Below are 15,985 nucleotides of genomic sequence, written 5' to 3' on the forward strand. Positions count from 1 at the left end.
CTTCTAATAAGCTAGGCATACAAGTTAAAGTAGAAGGAAACATGATGGTATGCATACACATATGCACATTTGCAAAATCCCCATCCATTACTCTGAACAATAGTTTGAAAACTGGGAACATGGCAATTATAATATTTTGTCTTTATATTTCACTTTAACAGTGATGTGTTAGGAGATGTGTTGTGATTGACTGGTCAAGCACTTGTCCGCTGTTCACGCAAGTAGGGATGCGCGCAAATGGAGTGTGCATGCACGCACTTGCACACTGTTTGCACAAGTGAGGATGCGCAAGTGCGGAATCATCTCCTCTCCCCCTTGCCCCGCCCCGTCCACAAAGCTGAAAAGGTTGGGGAACTCTGCTCTAAGCAATGATCATCTTTCTTTACCTGTTTGGATTTAGAGATACTTCATGTGACGAACTACTCCGTTCAAATAACAAGCCATATCTGGTTGGCCAGACATTTGCTACCTATAAAAAGTTATATTAAAATATATTTCATTATAGTGGGAAAATATCCAATTCAATCAAACTAACAGAAATTTCATGTTTTAATTATTTATACATTTTTATTTTGCTGAAAAATTTAGCAATGTTCAACTAAAAAAAACATTTCAAAAAATCCAGAATCTATTACAGCTACTTTTCTGCTTAGAAAAGAAGTGAAATAATACTTCAATACAGCTTACCTGAAAGGGTAAAGAAGCAGTGTAATCCTTTCCTTCAATACTGTGGATATTTATGCAAGAGCTCTGTAATATGCAGATACACTTTTCTACTACCTGACAGCTATCTAAATTGGGAGACAATTGAGATTCAAATTATCTTCCATTCATCTATTTTTGTCACAAAAAGGCTGCATTTTCTGCATTGATTTCTGAAGCAGCTTCATATCAATGTGGACAATGCTTTTCCTATTCCAGATCTTAAGTCAAATGGTCTAAAAGATTACTTTTACCTTTATTTCTTTCAGGTTTTTCCTGGGGTATTGAGAAATCACACCACAATGCCTAAAATAAAATAAAAATATCCAGTGAAATAAGTAATTTACTTTGTTTTCTTCTCTGTTCTATATATCTAAAACTAGATATCATCAATTATGCTATTATCATTTTGATTTTCAAATGCTGAGTATAGCTCCACTAAAATGGCAACAACCATATATAAAAGTGAGATATTAGAAGGCAAAATAAAATGAAAATAATATCCTGAAGGAGAAAACAATTGTCTAGCCCCTCACCCCGCCAAAGCACTGTTAATCCACTCAGTAGCATGGTACTTTACCCAGTTACGTCACTCTTACTCTAGAGATGAAGGAAAGAGAAAAAACCTGACGCTGCATGCTTTTCTTATGATTTCATTGATTAAGTCTGGAATGCCAACATTCTGTCCTGAAGACTAAGGCCAAATGTGCAGGATACAGGAAATCCTCACTTAACAGTAATTGGGACTGAAAACTAAGCAATTACTAAGCAATATGGTTGTAAGTGGCAATATCACATGATCACACTGACTGTCATGGTTCCGATAGATGAGACCAGTAGAAATAAGAACTCCAAGGTAAATGTGTTTCCTCAAAGAACACATTTAATGACTACATAGTATCGACATGTACAAAGGTGAAACCAAGACTGAAAGTTATCTCCCCCAAGATTACAAAGTAAAAAGTTGAACTTCCCACCCCTACAGTATGTCATAAATCACAATCCCCAATTAACTTCTTTGGCAGGCTTGCTAACAAAGCTTCATCCCACCAAAACTTAGGTAACTTGACCTTGGTCCCCACAGAACAGTTACTGTTATGTCTAAACTAAGAGAATACATCTCCCCCCTCCCATCACTGTAGCAACTGAAAACGAAGTGACGATGGTTGCAGCCAAAAATTGTTTGAAGGTTGACACTGACTTACAAGTTGCTACTGTTAGGTGACTCCTGTATGGTTGCAGCATCCTGCAGTCATGTAATTGCCAACTGAGGCCTCATTTCCCCACTGACTTTGCTTGTTAGAAGCCAGCAGTGAAGGTTGCAAATGGTGATCACGTGAGGATGGGATGCTGCAATGTGATAATTGCGAGCCAGTTGCTAAGCACCTGAAGTGCAATCACGTGATCATAAGGGAGCTGTGACAGCCACATCTGTGAGGACTCGTTGTATCTTTGAATGATTGCTGAACAAGTGGACATTAAATGAAGATTGGCTGTCTTGCCTGATTTTTTTTAAAAGCAGAGATGTGGGACATTAACATTAGGTCAGGACTTTATGAGAAATGATAAATCCTCTTCTTTTTCCCTATTTTCCTCCTGAAAATAACTTGTGTCTCATGCTTTATTTTATTTTGAAGTAGAAGAAAGAATGCTATTATTATTAGTAGGGCAATAACCATTTCAGGGGAATTTTTTTGAAGCAGGATACAATCTGCTGAGGGAAAAATCCCTTTTTTTCCAGTCATACAGCCTTGTTCTCATATGCCACATTCTTCTGAACAGATTTTGTTTAAGCTGAAGTATATATAAAAACCAGGAAATGAAATTATAAATCACATGGACATTGAGCAGTTTGTGCTAATGAAACTTTTTTTCCCATTCTCTGGTCATTATTTTCAAAACAAATTTCTCCTGAACATAAAACATAAAAGCAATCATGACCTTAACTTTCCTTGGCAACGTAGCTAAACAAACTCTACACAGTACCACTTTTCGTACCTGCAGAACAGAGCTGTCAACAGTAAATGCTTTATAAACTGCTGAAGATTGGTTTTTACTTCCTCTGCTCCAAATGACCATATTACCAGCCACATACAGTTCTTCATCATACTCTACTTCTTCCCCAACCTCACTGATGCCCTTCCTTAACTTCCAACTTTCCTAAAAGGAAAAAAAATGAATATCATTATTACTGTGCAGTAATGGCTTAAAAAAATGATGATACACTACATCAGGGGTCCCCAACCCCCGGTCTGTGGATCGGTACCGGGCCGCGGCATGCCAGCAACCGGTCCACACAAACAAGCAAAGCCCCATCTATGGAATGCAGGCAGCACACAAAACCATGCACCCTCCAGTCCACAGAAAAACCTTTCTCCACGGAACCGGTCCCTGGTGCCCAAAAGATTGGGGATCTCTGCACTACATAACCTAGTTGGTTGTTGAAGATTAGTTGATTTAGCTTTCTAAAATGGCTAATGCAAAAGTTATTTTAAAACCTAACCACAGCTTCAAAAGTAGTATGTGCTTTAAGTATCACCATGTTTTCCTGAATTTCTCAGCAATTTTTGGTACTAATATAGTATGCTTATGGATAAAATATGTTTGATAGCTGAGACAGCACAATTACAGACATAATCTGTAATAATCTGATAAAAAAATCTGACAAAAAATTCAGAATATTTGTTTCTTTCAGAACAGAACTATTAATGTAGTCAAAAGTAGAATGCAGAAGATATGAAACATTTTATTTATTTTTATACCATCTTTATTATTATTTTTATAAACAATTCAAGGCAGCGAACATATCTAATAGTCCTTCTTCCTCTTATTTTACTCACAACAACAAACCTGGGAGGTGGTTAGGCTGAGAGAAAGTGATTAGACCGAACTCATCAGCGGGCTTTCATGCTAAGCAGGACTAGAACTCAGTTTCCTGGTTTTTAATCTGATGTTTTAATCATTATTATCCAAACTGGATAATAGTCAAAATGAAGTCTCAACAAATCATTACGGTACTTAATATTTTAACATTGTTACATTGTTTAATATTTTAGCCCTAACAAAAAAAGTGATAGCCTTCTTCTTTAGTTTATCCATGAATACCCTGGGGCAGCTCTAAATTTTGCTTTGGTAGAAGAAGGAGAACAGAAGGGATTAAAAGTATAGACCAGGGGTAGGCAACCTTGGCTCTTTTATGACTCGTGGACTTCAACTCCACTGGCTTAGGAATTCTGGGAGTTGAAGTCCACGAGTCATAAAAGAGCCAAGGTTGCCTACCCTGGTATAGACTATAGAGAGAATAGGAGCAATTTGGCAGCATTCCCAAAATAGAGAATAGGTCTTTTACTGCTGTTGTTTATTTCTTACATCCTAAGCTCTACAAACCTACTGTTTGTGCTCTACTGGTGTGATCAATGCTTTTAATTCACTTTTTACATGTTGTATCAATTCAATGTTTACCTATGTATTTCTAAAAACTCAGAAACACGTTTAACAGAACATATTTTCCCTATCCTGTCCCACTTTAGTGCCTTACCACTTTCTCATTCTATGCTAAATACAGGTTTGCTAAATAAAAAATACTACTTTCAGAAGCATTTCTACCTTGTGTTTCTCATGGATGGTAACTTCTTGAAGTGACCCCACCAAACCAGCTGCTCCATCTGATGACCAAAGTTCTGAGGCTGGTTGCAGCTGCCGTAGTTGCAGGTTAAGCGCATTAGGATGATGTTTGCAGTGGTCACGGCCAAAAGGGACAAACTCCTGCAAATCCCCTGCTGCAATCATTGTTAACCTCTCTTCATAGATGTTCGACATGAGTTCCAAATATCAACATTATTTCTACAGCAAGTCCAAAACAGAAACCAGATTACACAGGATCCTTCAAAGCATACACGATACTGTGCAATTCTTACTAATTTTGTTAGCCTCATTGATATCAATACTCCTGAAAATCATAAATTTGTAACTAAAGAAGCAACTAAACTAAAATCTCTTAACATCTAAGCCCATCTTTCATTGCACTGGAAATCATCAACCAAAATATTCTTATAAAAATTCTACTTAATAATTGATACAAATTGCTATCTCTAGTGATTTAGAAAAGCATATGAAATGGATTGCTGAATTCCAAAGATGTTATATGCCTTTCATTCCACAAAGTATTTGCAATAACACACTCCTTATTATATGTGCAGGACTATCCTTCAGAGATACAATAAAATAATATATGTTGATATTCTAAGATATAAAGTTGCCTGATAATCATAAACTATATGAGTTAAAAATTACTGTCAAATAAATGGGCATAAATTGTAGAATAATGCAAAATTGTTACACTTTTATACTGCCTATATTTAAAAATTGCAAGAGTGAGATTCTTCCTCACTCCCTTTCAATACAAGTGTTGATATTGTTTCTACCTATGATTGCTCATTTGTAGTTTCAAATAAAAATACTGTCACTTTACTTTTTCCCCTCTTTGGTACATCCTTTGAAAATTTTGAAAAGAAAGCCTGAGAATGCCAACACATGCCAATTTAAAAAGAAGGAAAATAACTACAACTGCCTTCTAGGTCAGTGATCACTCTGACTGCACAAATTTGTCATAACTACAAATAATGATGAATGAATGAGTTAGAAGCACTCGGAAGAGCCCCTGGGCATGCAACGTGTAAGCCAGCCCTTGGTGGACTGGAAAGCTAAAGGAAGACGGGAACTAACTGTGATAAGCTGTGGGAGGCAGAGGGACTCACGGACCTGAGTGACACAGGAAAGGGCGATCGGCTGCGGGCCTAAGCTGCAGCGGCTTCTCCCCGTGTCCCTGTCTCCCCTCAGATAGCGATTGCAGTTGCAGCAGCAAGTCTCCCCGCTTCCAGATTCTCAAGCGGGCGCGGCCATCTTAGAATTCCCATCACCCTTCGCGAGAAATGAGGGGCGGAACTACAGCGGGAATTGATGACTCTCTAGGGTTGGCGAAAGAGAAAGGCTAGAAAGCACTTTTCTTCCGTTTCGTCTTATTGGTAACAGGGCGCTGGATATGAAGAAGAGATCGAAGGAATGAAGTCTTTAGGCAGTTACTATGGTGATAAGGGTGAAACTCTCAGCAGTTTCTACGGCAATTGGTTGCTGGCTGTAGGGAAGGTCTATGTGGTTGGTTATAGCATAGTCCAATCTCTGCTTAGTGAACTCAAAGACGGCCTCCCGCCTGTCATTTGATATGTAAATGGTGATCCATGCAAACTGTTGAAATATTGGCCTGATATAATAGAATGAACTGAATGGTCTTAAAACCGTGTTTCTCATCCTTGGCAGCTTTAAGTGGTATGGATTTCAACTTCCAGAAAGGGAAGCTGGGGGATTCTGAGAGTTGAAGTCAACACCTATATTGTTCTACATTAATGTGCTTCATGATTTTTTGTTATTTGCAAAAGTTATTTTGTTTTGGCGAATGCTTTTTAAAATAAATTAGATCTTCTTGTAATCTGAAACAATATATAGTAAGAATGCACATCAAAATGTAATGGAAAATCAGACATGTCAAACCTAGATTGTTTCGCAACCAAAGCAGTGAGTGAGGCCACTGTACTTTGTTGCCATATTTTGTTTCTAAAAGAAATTGTACTCAGACCTTAATAGATTTGTTGGGATTATGTCTCTAATTGCACATGCTGTGAATGAGAGCTGTAGTTTTAATTTATCTGGAAAGTACCAGTTTGTTTGATGAATTACATGATATCTATTCCACACTAACAGGATTTTTGGCTGGTTAGATGAGCAGAGATCCATTTTAACCAATCAGTTCAGAGAAAATCCTATGTTACCAACATGGCAACTGTTAATAAAGCTAATTACCGACTCTACACTTCTTACCCCTTATTTGTTTAATAAATGTATAGGCCTCCTGACTCCATCCCAACTCTGGATGAAATACAACATGAAACAAAAGTAGAAGATTACATAAGCTATAAAAAACAAATGTCCAAGAAACTATGCCAGTACTGCCAAAACAATTTACACTGGGGGTATATCAATCAGCCTAGGGGTAGGACCAGATTTTAGGGGCTTATTTAAATAAGATCAGGTATAGGTCTCACAAATCTTTGGTAGACATTATTCCAAGGGGCAGGTGCTGGGAGAGACCTTACTTCCCAGTTGGCTTAATTCCCTTTGATCTCATTATAATCTAATCTCAACAACAGAATGTTGACTATTGGAGAAGATAATCATACTATGGACAAATTGGATGTGTCTGATGAAATTGACTATAGGCCATTAAAGACTATGCAATAATAAGTCAGTTCATAAGATGCATGGTTTTACATACCTTGCCTTTTTCCCACTTAAATGGAAGTATTTGAGCTCCTCAATCATGTTAGTTGCCTGTTTTATATTTTTTCCAGTTATATTATGTTTTCTTTCAGAAGTGGAGACCTGAGTTATCTGCAATAATGTAGATTTGTATAATGGGCATTATAATATTAGCCCATTATACAAATGGAGGCTATACGAGGGGGTGTGATGGCTCAGCAGTTAAAGACACTGAGCTTGTGCTGACAGCCCCTGTTCAAGACCCATTTCTTTACCCTAGCTTCTGCCCACCTAGCAGTTCAAAAACATGCAAATGCGAGTAGATTAATAGGTACCACTTCGATGGGAAGGTTACAACAATAACAGTAGTAGTAGTAGTAGTAGTAGTAGTAGAGTTGGAAGGGACCTTTGAAAATCTTCTAGTCCAACCCCCTGCTCAGGCAGGAAACCCTATACCATTTCAGACAAATGGTTGTCCATCTCTTCTTAAAAACTTCCAGTGTTGGAGCATTCACAGCTTCTGGAGGCAGGTTGTTCCACTGGTTAATTGTTCTAACTGTCAGGAAATTTCTCCTTAGTTCTCTTTGACTAATTTTCGTCTGTTGCTTCTTGTCCTGCCTTCAGGTGCTTTGGAGAATAGGTTGATCCCCGTTCTTTGTGTCAACCCCTCAGATAACTGCTATTCATGTCGCCCCAGTCCTGCTTTTTTATAAAACTAGACATACTCAATTCCAGCAACCATTCCTTATATGTTTTAGCCTCCAGTCCCCTAATCATCTTTGTTGGTCTTCTCTGTATTCTTTCTAGAGTCTTAACATCTTTTTTACATCATGGTGACCAAAACTGGATGCAGTATTCCAAGTGTGGCCTTACCAAGGCGTTATAAAGTGGTATTAATACTTCACATGATCTTGATTCTATCCCTCTATTAATACAGCCTAACACTGTGTTGGCTTTTTTGGCAGCTGCAGCACACTGCTGGCTCATATTTAAGTGATTATCCACTAGGATTCAGAGATCCCTCTCACAGTTACTACTATTGAGCAAGGTATCACCTATACTATACATGTGCATTTGGTTTTTCTTGCCTAAATGTAGAACCTTACTTTTTTCACCATTGAATTTCATTTTGTTAGATAGTGCCCAATGTTCAAGTCTGTCAAGATCCTTCTGTATCTTAAGTCTATCTTCTGGAGTGTTGTCTATTACTGCCAACTTGGTGTCATCTGCAAATTCGGGTGTCATCTGCAAATTTTGTTCCTGCCAGCTTGGTGTCATCTGCAAATTTTGTTCCATGTGTTCCATGTGCCAAATGACCAAGGAAAATGTCTTTGGACAATGCTGGGTCCCATGGCCAAGAAACAGAGATAAGCACTGCGCCCTAGACACAACTGGACAGGAAACCTTTACCTTTAATATTAGCAGTTTTAGTTCAATTTTTTTCTTTTGATACCTCAAATTTGCCTTTGTCAAAACTGTCATGCACCAAGTCAACATCTTCATTAAGTTATTTGCTATTATCCAAATATCTTTTTCCTATCTATTTAAAGAACAGCCAGACCCCATCAACAGTTTGTAAAAATCCAAACATTAAATTATTGTTATCAAATTTCACCAATGTGCTTGAAACAGATATAGGTAGTCCTTGACTTACAACCACAATTGAGCCCAACATTTCTGTTGCTAAGTGAGACATTTGTTAACTGAGTTTTGCCCCATTTTACAACTTTTCTTGCCACAGTTGTTAAATGAATCAATGCACTTGTTAGTAACATGGTTGTTAAGTGAATCTGGCTTGCCCATTGACTTTGCTTGTCAGAAAGGTGTTCTGACGTTGTTGTTGCTATACAGATTTCAGTGATAATCCCAACTATATATTGCAAAACCTTGAGTATATAAATTAAATAGAGAAAAGTCTCATTCTTTGGCTCAAGTTTATTATATTATATTTTGTCCTCTGCAAGGAGAGTACATAAAGGGCATAAAACAATATTATAAAAACTTGATAATCCCACCGTCAGACTTTCTGGAATGGGGGAATTCTACTCCACTGAAATTACTCTAGTCAATATCTACCCTATAGAATATTCAGCACATTCCTAAATTATACAGTTTAGAAATCAAACATGTTTAATATCAGGTGTGAAAAACCAGGTCCATACTGGTTTATTGCTAAAGCTTATGCGCATGAATGTTCTCAATGACCAGCATCTGGTTAGAGTTAGATAAGGGTCAATGTCAATCAAGGGTTAGGGTTAGGGTTAGTTCACTTGATAGAAGTAAAGGAAAGGTCTTCAAAATTTAATATTGAAAGAGAAATTTAAAATTGAATTTGCTGCAATGGAAACTTACTGCCTGGACAAACAAGCTAACCAAAAACTATAATGGCTGGGAAACAGAAAAAGATAGCATAAAGGCAGGATGTATACGTAGGCAAAAATTAGCTGGGTCTTAGAGTGGGAAAGGAAGAAGACTTGATATAAAAACATCTGTAAGAGGAAATGGTTAGCCAGGAAAACGTAACTAAACTGAAAAACAAGAAAGAACCTATTGTTCTAAGGGGCCCAGAACTCAAAACCAATAATTGAATATGTCTAATATTTTATATTATTAATGTACATGTGATGTATGTAGCAGGAAATAGGTAGGAAGTGGTCAGAAAGAGTGTAACCTCATAGAACCTCAGCCAATGGGGAAAGAGGAGGGATGTGGCGGCCGGGACAGGGTTGTATAAAGAAGGGAATATTTTGGGTTGAAACTTTGGAGAGAACCAAGCTTTGATAGCTTCTCTCCTTGCTTATTGCAATAAATGAAACAAAAGGCCTTCACTGTGTCTTGGCTGGTTATTGTTCAGGCGAGCTTGCCTCTGGTCACGAAGGAAAGTGGCCAGGAGCACATAACAGCCTTGGGGGCTCCTCCGGATTTGCATCCGTTCCATTTTTGGCAGCTGGGGATATTTGAAAGGGGAGTGCACACCTGGGTAAGTTTTTCCCAGCCCTAAAGGTCAGATTGCCCCTGCTCAAACAAAGAGGAATCGGAAATCCCGAGACAAAAAGTCAGGACCCAGTGAAAACCTAAGGGAAAGTCGGCTGACTCAAGGAAGGACTTCAACTCAGCCTTACAGGTAAGATACCAGAGGGGTATCTAGATACCAGAGGGGTATCCATGGCAATAAGAGTTTGAAGAGGAGGGCCGCCTCCCCGACCAGTGTACCGGCCAATAAGGAAAAAAAAAAGAGGAAAGGTATTTCCATTCTGGAATGAACCCCTTAGGAAGATGGGAATCCCTTAGGGAGAATGTTAAAGTATTTTAAGTAATTACACTGCCGTTGTAATTACACGGAGACAGCCAAATGGATCAAAACCAGGATCCACGAACACAAGTTGACCGTCAAAAGGCAGTAGCAGTACTCACAAATATGGACACACATGATCAGCAAAGGCCACTCGTTTGATTTATGAGGGCAGAAGCCATTGCCCAGGATGCCTCCAAAGGAGCGTGTCTGCTCAGGGAGGCCTGGCTCTCAGATACGTGCTCGATCAACTGACACATAGAGCTGCCCCCGGCATATCAAGCATTAAAAACATACGAAGAGCAAGCTAGAATGTGGATCACGCTCGCAAGGAGAGGAGCTAACGAAGGCAACAACTGTATGGAAGACGCACGATGAATCGCTGAGGCTAGGGAGGGGGAAGAATGACAAGCAGAGGAGAACGATGCGACTCGTGGGGAAGAGAAGCAGAACGAACGGCCACCCGCCCAGTGCGGCCGGTGGGGGAACGATCCCGCAAATACTCCTGCAAAAACATCAGCTGATCGGATACGGACGAGGCAGGGGGGAGAATGCCGCAACACACGCGCACGCCTGCATACGGGGAGCAACCTACTGGGTGCAGACGATGGAGCAGATCTGGGAGCAATTCAGCAGTCATTCCAGCTGATCGAGTGTGGATGAGGCAATGGGACAGGATATTGCTGTGCGCGCGCACGGCCAGGTGCGAAGGGAAACCGGAGGAAATAGGGCCGATAGGGATAAGCAGCAGAGGACAGGAACAACAGGTGGACAAACTGGGAAAAAAGGGGGGAGCGGCAATGGAAGGGCACCCACAATGCTGGAGCCAGACGTGCGGCCCAAAATGACCATGGGAGGGGGGCGATTGGAAGATACACCAGTGGTAATAGCATCAGGAAAGGTAGTGTCATGCCTCCATCCAAGCCTGACTCCGAGGAAGACATGGAGTTCGCTGTTGAGGCCCAGGAGGGGATGTCTGTGGCTTTGGAGGACTGTAGGGAGGAGCAGGCTGAGGCAGGCCAGGGCCCTTCAGGTTTGGAACAGGGAAGGCAGAGTTCAGGCGAGGAGCAAGGCCCCTCCCCACCTGATCCTAGAGCAAGGAGAGCAGAAAGGAGGAGAGAACAATGGAGGCAGGCTCACTTGCTCGGGAGGAGAGCATCCCGCCCCACTCCACAAGGCACACCTGGGGATTAGGGTTTAAAGAGACGCTCTCGGGTGGGGCATTTGCCGGGAACAAACATGGGATCTTAAGATTGTTCTGACTTGTGCTCTTGTAACCTGGACACTTTGTATTCCAGACCAGTTTGTTTCCTGATTCACGACCACAGACTACATTCCTGATCTCTTCTTGCAGTCTGCAGTTAGCAGTTCGCAGTTCGCAGACAAGCTGAGAGTTAAAAGGACTCTTTACGTTTTCTTGTTATCTGTCTTGCCTTGAGAACAGTGTAAACTTTCCTGGCGATATTGTTTGAACTCATGCCAGCATATGTGGGGGCTTTTGGGTGAACATTGGCAGTGATTAAAAAGACTATTGCTCTTGCCAGCTGATTGCTTTGCCTCCGTTCGGGGCCCTGGGTCATCACAGGTAGGATCGACAAGGGTGGGAAGGATGGAAAAAGGAACAATGGGAGGAAAGAAAGCAGTGAAACTGGAATGCAAACGAGGGGAAGTGGAACAACTGAGGCAATTACGGTCGGTTAGGACGAATGGCCCTATCACACGATCAGTGAGCAAAAAACTGAGTTAGCAAGGTTTATAAGAAAACATCCCACCCCTAACACTCACTCTGATGATGCTGGCAGTGGACCAGCGAAAGCTAAGGTTGTTTTTAGTATTGTAAATAATTATTTTTATTGTTTTATTTTTAACAATAAACAGCTGGTTTATATCCTTCCCAGAGTTCGAGGATTTTATATCATTGTGCCTAGTTCAGAAGGTGCCAGTACTCACTGCGTAGGGGGCAGCAGGTCCTTCTAGATACGCAAGGGGTCTGAAAACTGGTGGCAGGAAAGGAGGTGCCAGTACTCACTGCTTTTCAGGAAAGCAGCAGGTCCTCCCGGACTCATGAGGGATCTGAAAACCAGTGGCAGGTAGTTCCCAGGAAAGGAGGTGCTTGTACTTCGTCAGGGAACCGAAGTCCTCCCAGACGTTTTTTTTGTCCGAAAACCACAAGGCAGAAGTTTTTTTTCCCTTTTTGTAGCTGACTGAGCCAAAGTGAGCCCCACATCTGAGAGGGAACATGGGAAGTGGCAGTTCAAAGGTGACAATTAGGACTCCCCTAGGAAATTTGCTCGAGGCATGGGACGATCGGCAGATGCCTGTCCTAGCTGGAATGAAAAAACAAAAACGAAAAAACAAGCAAGGGAGATATGTAAGAAATGGGCTTTGCTGAGGGATGACATGGGAAAACAGATTTGGCCAGAATGCGGTATCTTTGATTTTCACACTCTGAAACCACTTAGGTCTAGAATTAAGCCCAGCCAAATAGTACTGCTAGGCAGAATTAGCCAGGTCTAAAGACCTCACTAAGGTTAGGGAGCAGACTAAGACAGGAGACCCGCCCCTAGAATTCCAGCCTGAGGGGAGAATCATGCCCCCCCCGATTAAGTAAGGGGCCAACTAGAATATGTCTTGACCTACACGCCATTCTCTGCTTCTGACCTCATTATCTGGAAGCAAGACACTCCACCGTTTAGGTCTGACCCCCAAACTGTAATCCAGACTGTAAGATCTATAGTGGGCAGATTCCTACTAGAACGAATCAACAAAGATCTCCTCACACTTCATCTCAAACTCAGCAACAAGATCCACCTCGCACTTTGGGACAAATCCAAATAACTCACCGTCTGGAGAGCCGAAACACAGACCACCCTCAAGACATACACACACACCAACAAATTCCGAAGACTACAAGAACGCCAGAAACAAACCCCTCCTCCCTCACAGCCACACATGAAACAAACAGTGCATAACATCTCAGATAGGATCCTCACCAAAGCTGAAACCAATGTCCTTTCCAAAGGATTCAACTTTGCAGTCGCTCCCAAACACATCCCCACTGAAACCTATATATGTGGAGTTGAAACCAGCCTGACCAAAATCAACCCCAATGACGCTAACAGAATCAGACTCGAAATCACCAACATCCTCTGCACCAGCAAGCCACCCAAAAGCAACTTACACAAAGAGGAACAGACAGCACTACTTAACCTGAAAGAAGACACCTGCATAATAATCCTACCAGCAGACAAGGGCAACGCCACGGTGGTTATGAACACATCTGACTACCAAACCAAATTATCCAACCTACTCCAAGACTCCACATACAAACCCCTAAACACAGATCCCACCACCTACCTGGAAAAAACCACTAGATCCAAAATAAAAGCCTCCCCCATCAGCGAAGAGATCCAGCAAAGAATCATTCCCAGAGAAAAATCATCCAGATGCCCTAAGCTCTATGGTCTCCCCAAGATACACCAAGAAGGAACCCCACTTAGACCCATAGTCAGCTCCATAGGCTCACCTCTACAAAACCTAGCCAAATTTCTCGCCAAAAAACTACAGCCCTATGCAGAATCCATCACCTCACACGTAAAAAACTCATTCCAATTCATAGAGATCATAAAGAAACAAAACTTACAGCCCAGTGATCTACTCGTGAGCTTTGATGTCATTTCCCTCTTCACCCAAGTGCCAATCAAAGAAGCCTTGACAGCTATCCAAAACAAATATAACCCCCCCAAGCACATCCTAGATCTGACCAACCACTGCCTATCCAACACATACTTCATCTATAACAGACAAAAATACAAACAAATAGAAGGAGCACCCATGGGATCACCCCTCTCACCTGTCATTGCAAACCTCTACATGGAACACTTTGAAACCCAAGCTCTAGAAAAATCTGATCACAAACCCAAACTCTGGCTCAGATACGTAGAGGACACCTTCATAATCTGGCCACATGGGAAAGAAAAACTAGACAACTTCCTCACACACCTCAACAGCCTACACCCCAAAATACAGTTCACCATGGAAACAGAAGCTAACAACCAACCTCCCTTCCTAGATGTCTTAGTCTACAAGAAATCGAATGGCTCCCTAGGACACACCATCTACCAGAAGAAAACACACACAAACCGCTATCTGCACGCACTCTCACACCATCACCCAGCACAGATCAACTCCGTAGCCAAGACACTCATCTCGAGAACAAAATGCTTAGCTGACGAACAACACCTAAAAACTGAACTACACACTCTCACTAACGTACTAACATCCAACGGATTCCAAAGAAATAAGATTACAACCTAATCCAAAAAGAAACCCCCACTAAAATCCAAGACAGAGAACAAGAAAACGGCAAAGCCCTCCTCCCATACATAAAAGGCATCACAGACAGAATCAGCAAGATCCTCCACAAACACAACATCAAGACAGCATTCTGCACAAACCAAAAAATATCCACCATCCTAAGAAACCCCAAAGACAAAATTGAGTTAGAAAATCAAGGAGTATATGAAATTCCATGCACCGCCTGCCCCACCACATACATCGGACAAACCAACAGAAGAATAAGTGCATGCATTGAATAACACAAAAACTCAGTCAGAAAAGAGGAACCAACTTCTTCCCTGGTCCAACACCTTAAAGCCACAGGACATAAAATTGACTTTAAAAAGACCAGAACTATCGCCAAAACTGAACACTTTAACAACAGAATAATCAGAGAAGCCATCGAGATAGAAAAACGGCCACACAGCATGAATAAACGAGATGATACCTCCCGCCTACCAGCCATTTGGAAACCCGCCCTTATTGACAAACGAGTCCCTAACACAAAGAATGACACTAGACCCACACTCACGGAAACCACACAGGATGTCACCACCACACATCCACGCAAAAAGCAAACCCAAACCCACACCGATAATGAGGCATGACCACAAACCAGAAGCCAGACCACAGCTGCATCATTAGCCACCTTAAACGCCTCCAATCCATACATAAAGCAAACTGACACCCACCATGAAGATATGGCACGACCACGAACATGAAGCCAAACAACAGCAACGCAGCTCTCCATCTCAAATCCCCCGGCAACTCAGACTAATCCGAGCACTACAAAGCTCCCACCCAAACAGAACACACACCCAGCCAATCAGAGCACAGCCAACCCCCCCATCCAATGAGAGCACAGCCAAGCCCCTAACCAATCAGAACACACCTCCACCAAATTAGAACACAGCCAAGCTCCCACCCAATCAGTTCATACCCCCACTGGCAGTTAAAAGGAAGAAACAGCTGCGATCACACATTGCTCCTAGAAGCACGAAGCCGAAAACACCAGCCTGAAGATGACGAATGGGACTTCGTCGAAACGTCGCCAAGACACTTCCAATTTTACACGGGAGAAAACCCGAATAACCAAAGACCTACATACAAACACCCGCAAAAACCTCAGAAAACACACACACACACACACACACACACACACACATATATATATATAAGGCCCACACACACATATAATCATCTAACGTCTATACGATCGCACAACAAATATTGTGGACTGGAGTTGGAGGGATGGGGGAGGTGGAAAAGAAGGGGATGGACGCTGCTAATGATGGTGACGATGGCCCCACGACGAGGGGTTGGATGAGAGAGTAGAGGCTG

At 41.6% G+C, this 15,985-nt stretch overlaps 1 protein-coding gene across 1 annotated transcript in view; it reads right to left on the reverse strand.

Moving 5' to 3' along the window:
* The window catches only part of ANAPC1 (anaphase promoting complex subunit 1), a 55,572-nt gene extending 51,035 nt beyond the window's left edge, over window positions 1-4,537 (reverse strand). Inside the window, exons 1-5 of the mRNA XM_029285040.1 lie at window positions 4,309-4,537; window positions 2,701-2,862; window positions 957-1,008; window positions 688-776; window positions 387-469 (exon numbers count right to left, since the gene is read on the reverse strand). Coding sequence (XP_029140873.1) covers window positions 387-469; window positions 688-776; window positions 957-1,008; window positions 2,701-2,862; window positions 4,309-4,521 — 599 coding nt within the window. The 5' untranslated portion in view covers window positions 4,522-4,537. The remainder of the gene's footprint in view (window positions 1-386; window positions 470-687; window positions 777-956; window positions 1,009-2,700; window positions 2,863-4,308) is intronic.
* Between the last annotated feature and the right edge of the window lie 11,448 nt (window positions 4,538-15,985).

This window comes from Protobothrops mucrosquamatus, unplaced genomic scaffold, assembly GCF_001527695.2.
Source record: "Protobothrops mucrosquamatus isolate PMUCROS unplaced genomic scaffold, P.Mucros_1.0 scaffold_158, whole genome shotgun sequence".
In the NCBI taxonomy this organism is placed as follows: Eukaryota; Metazoa; Chordata; class Lepidosauria; order Squamata; family Viperidae; genus Protobothrops; species Protobothrops mucrosquamatus.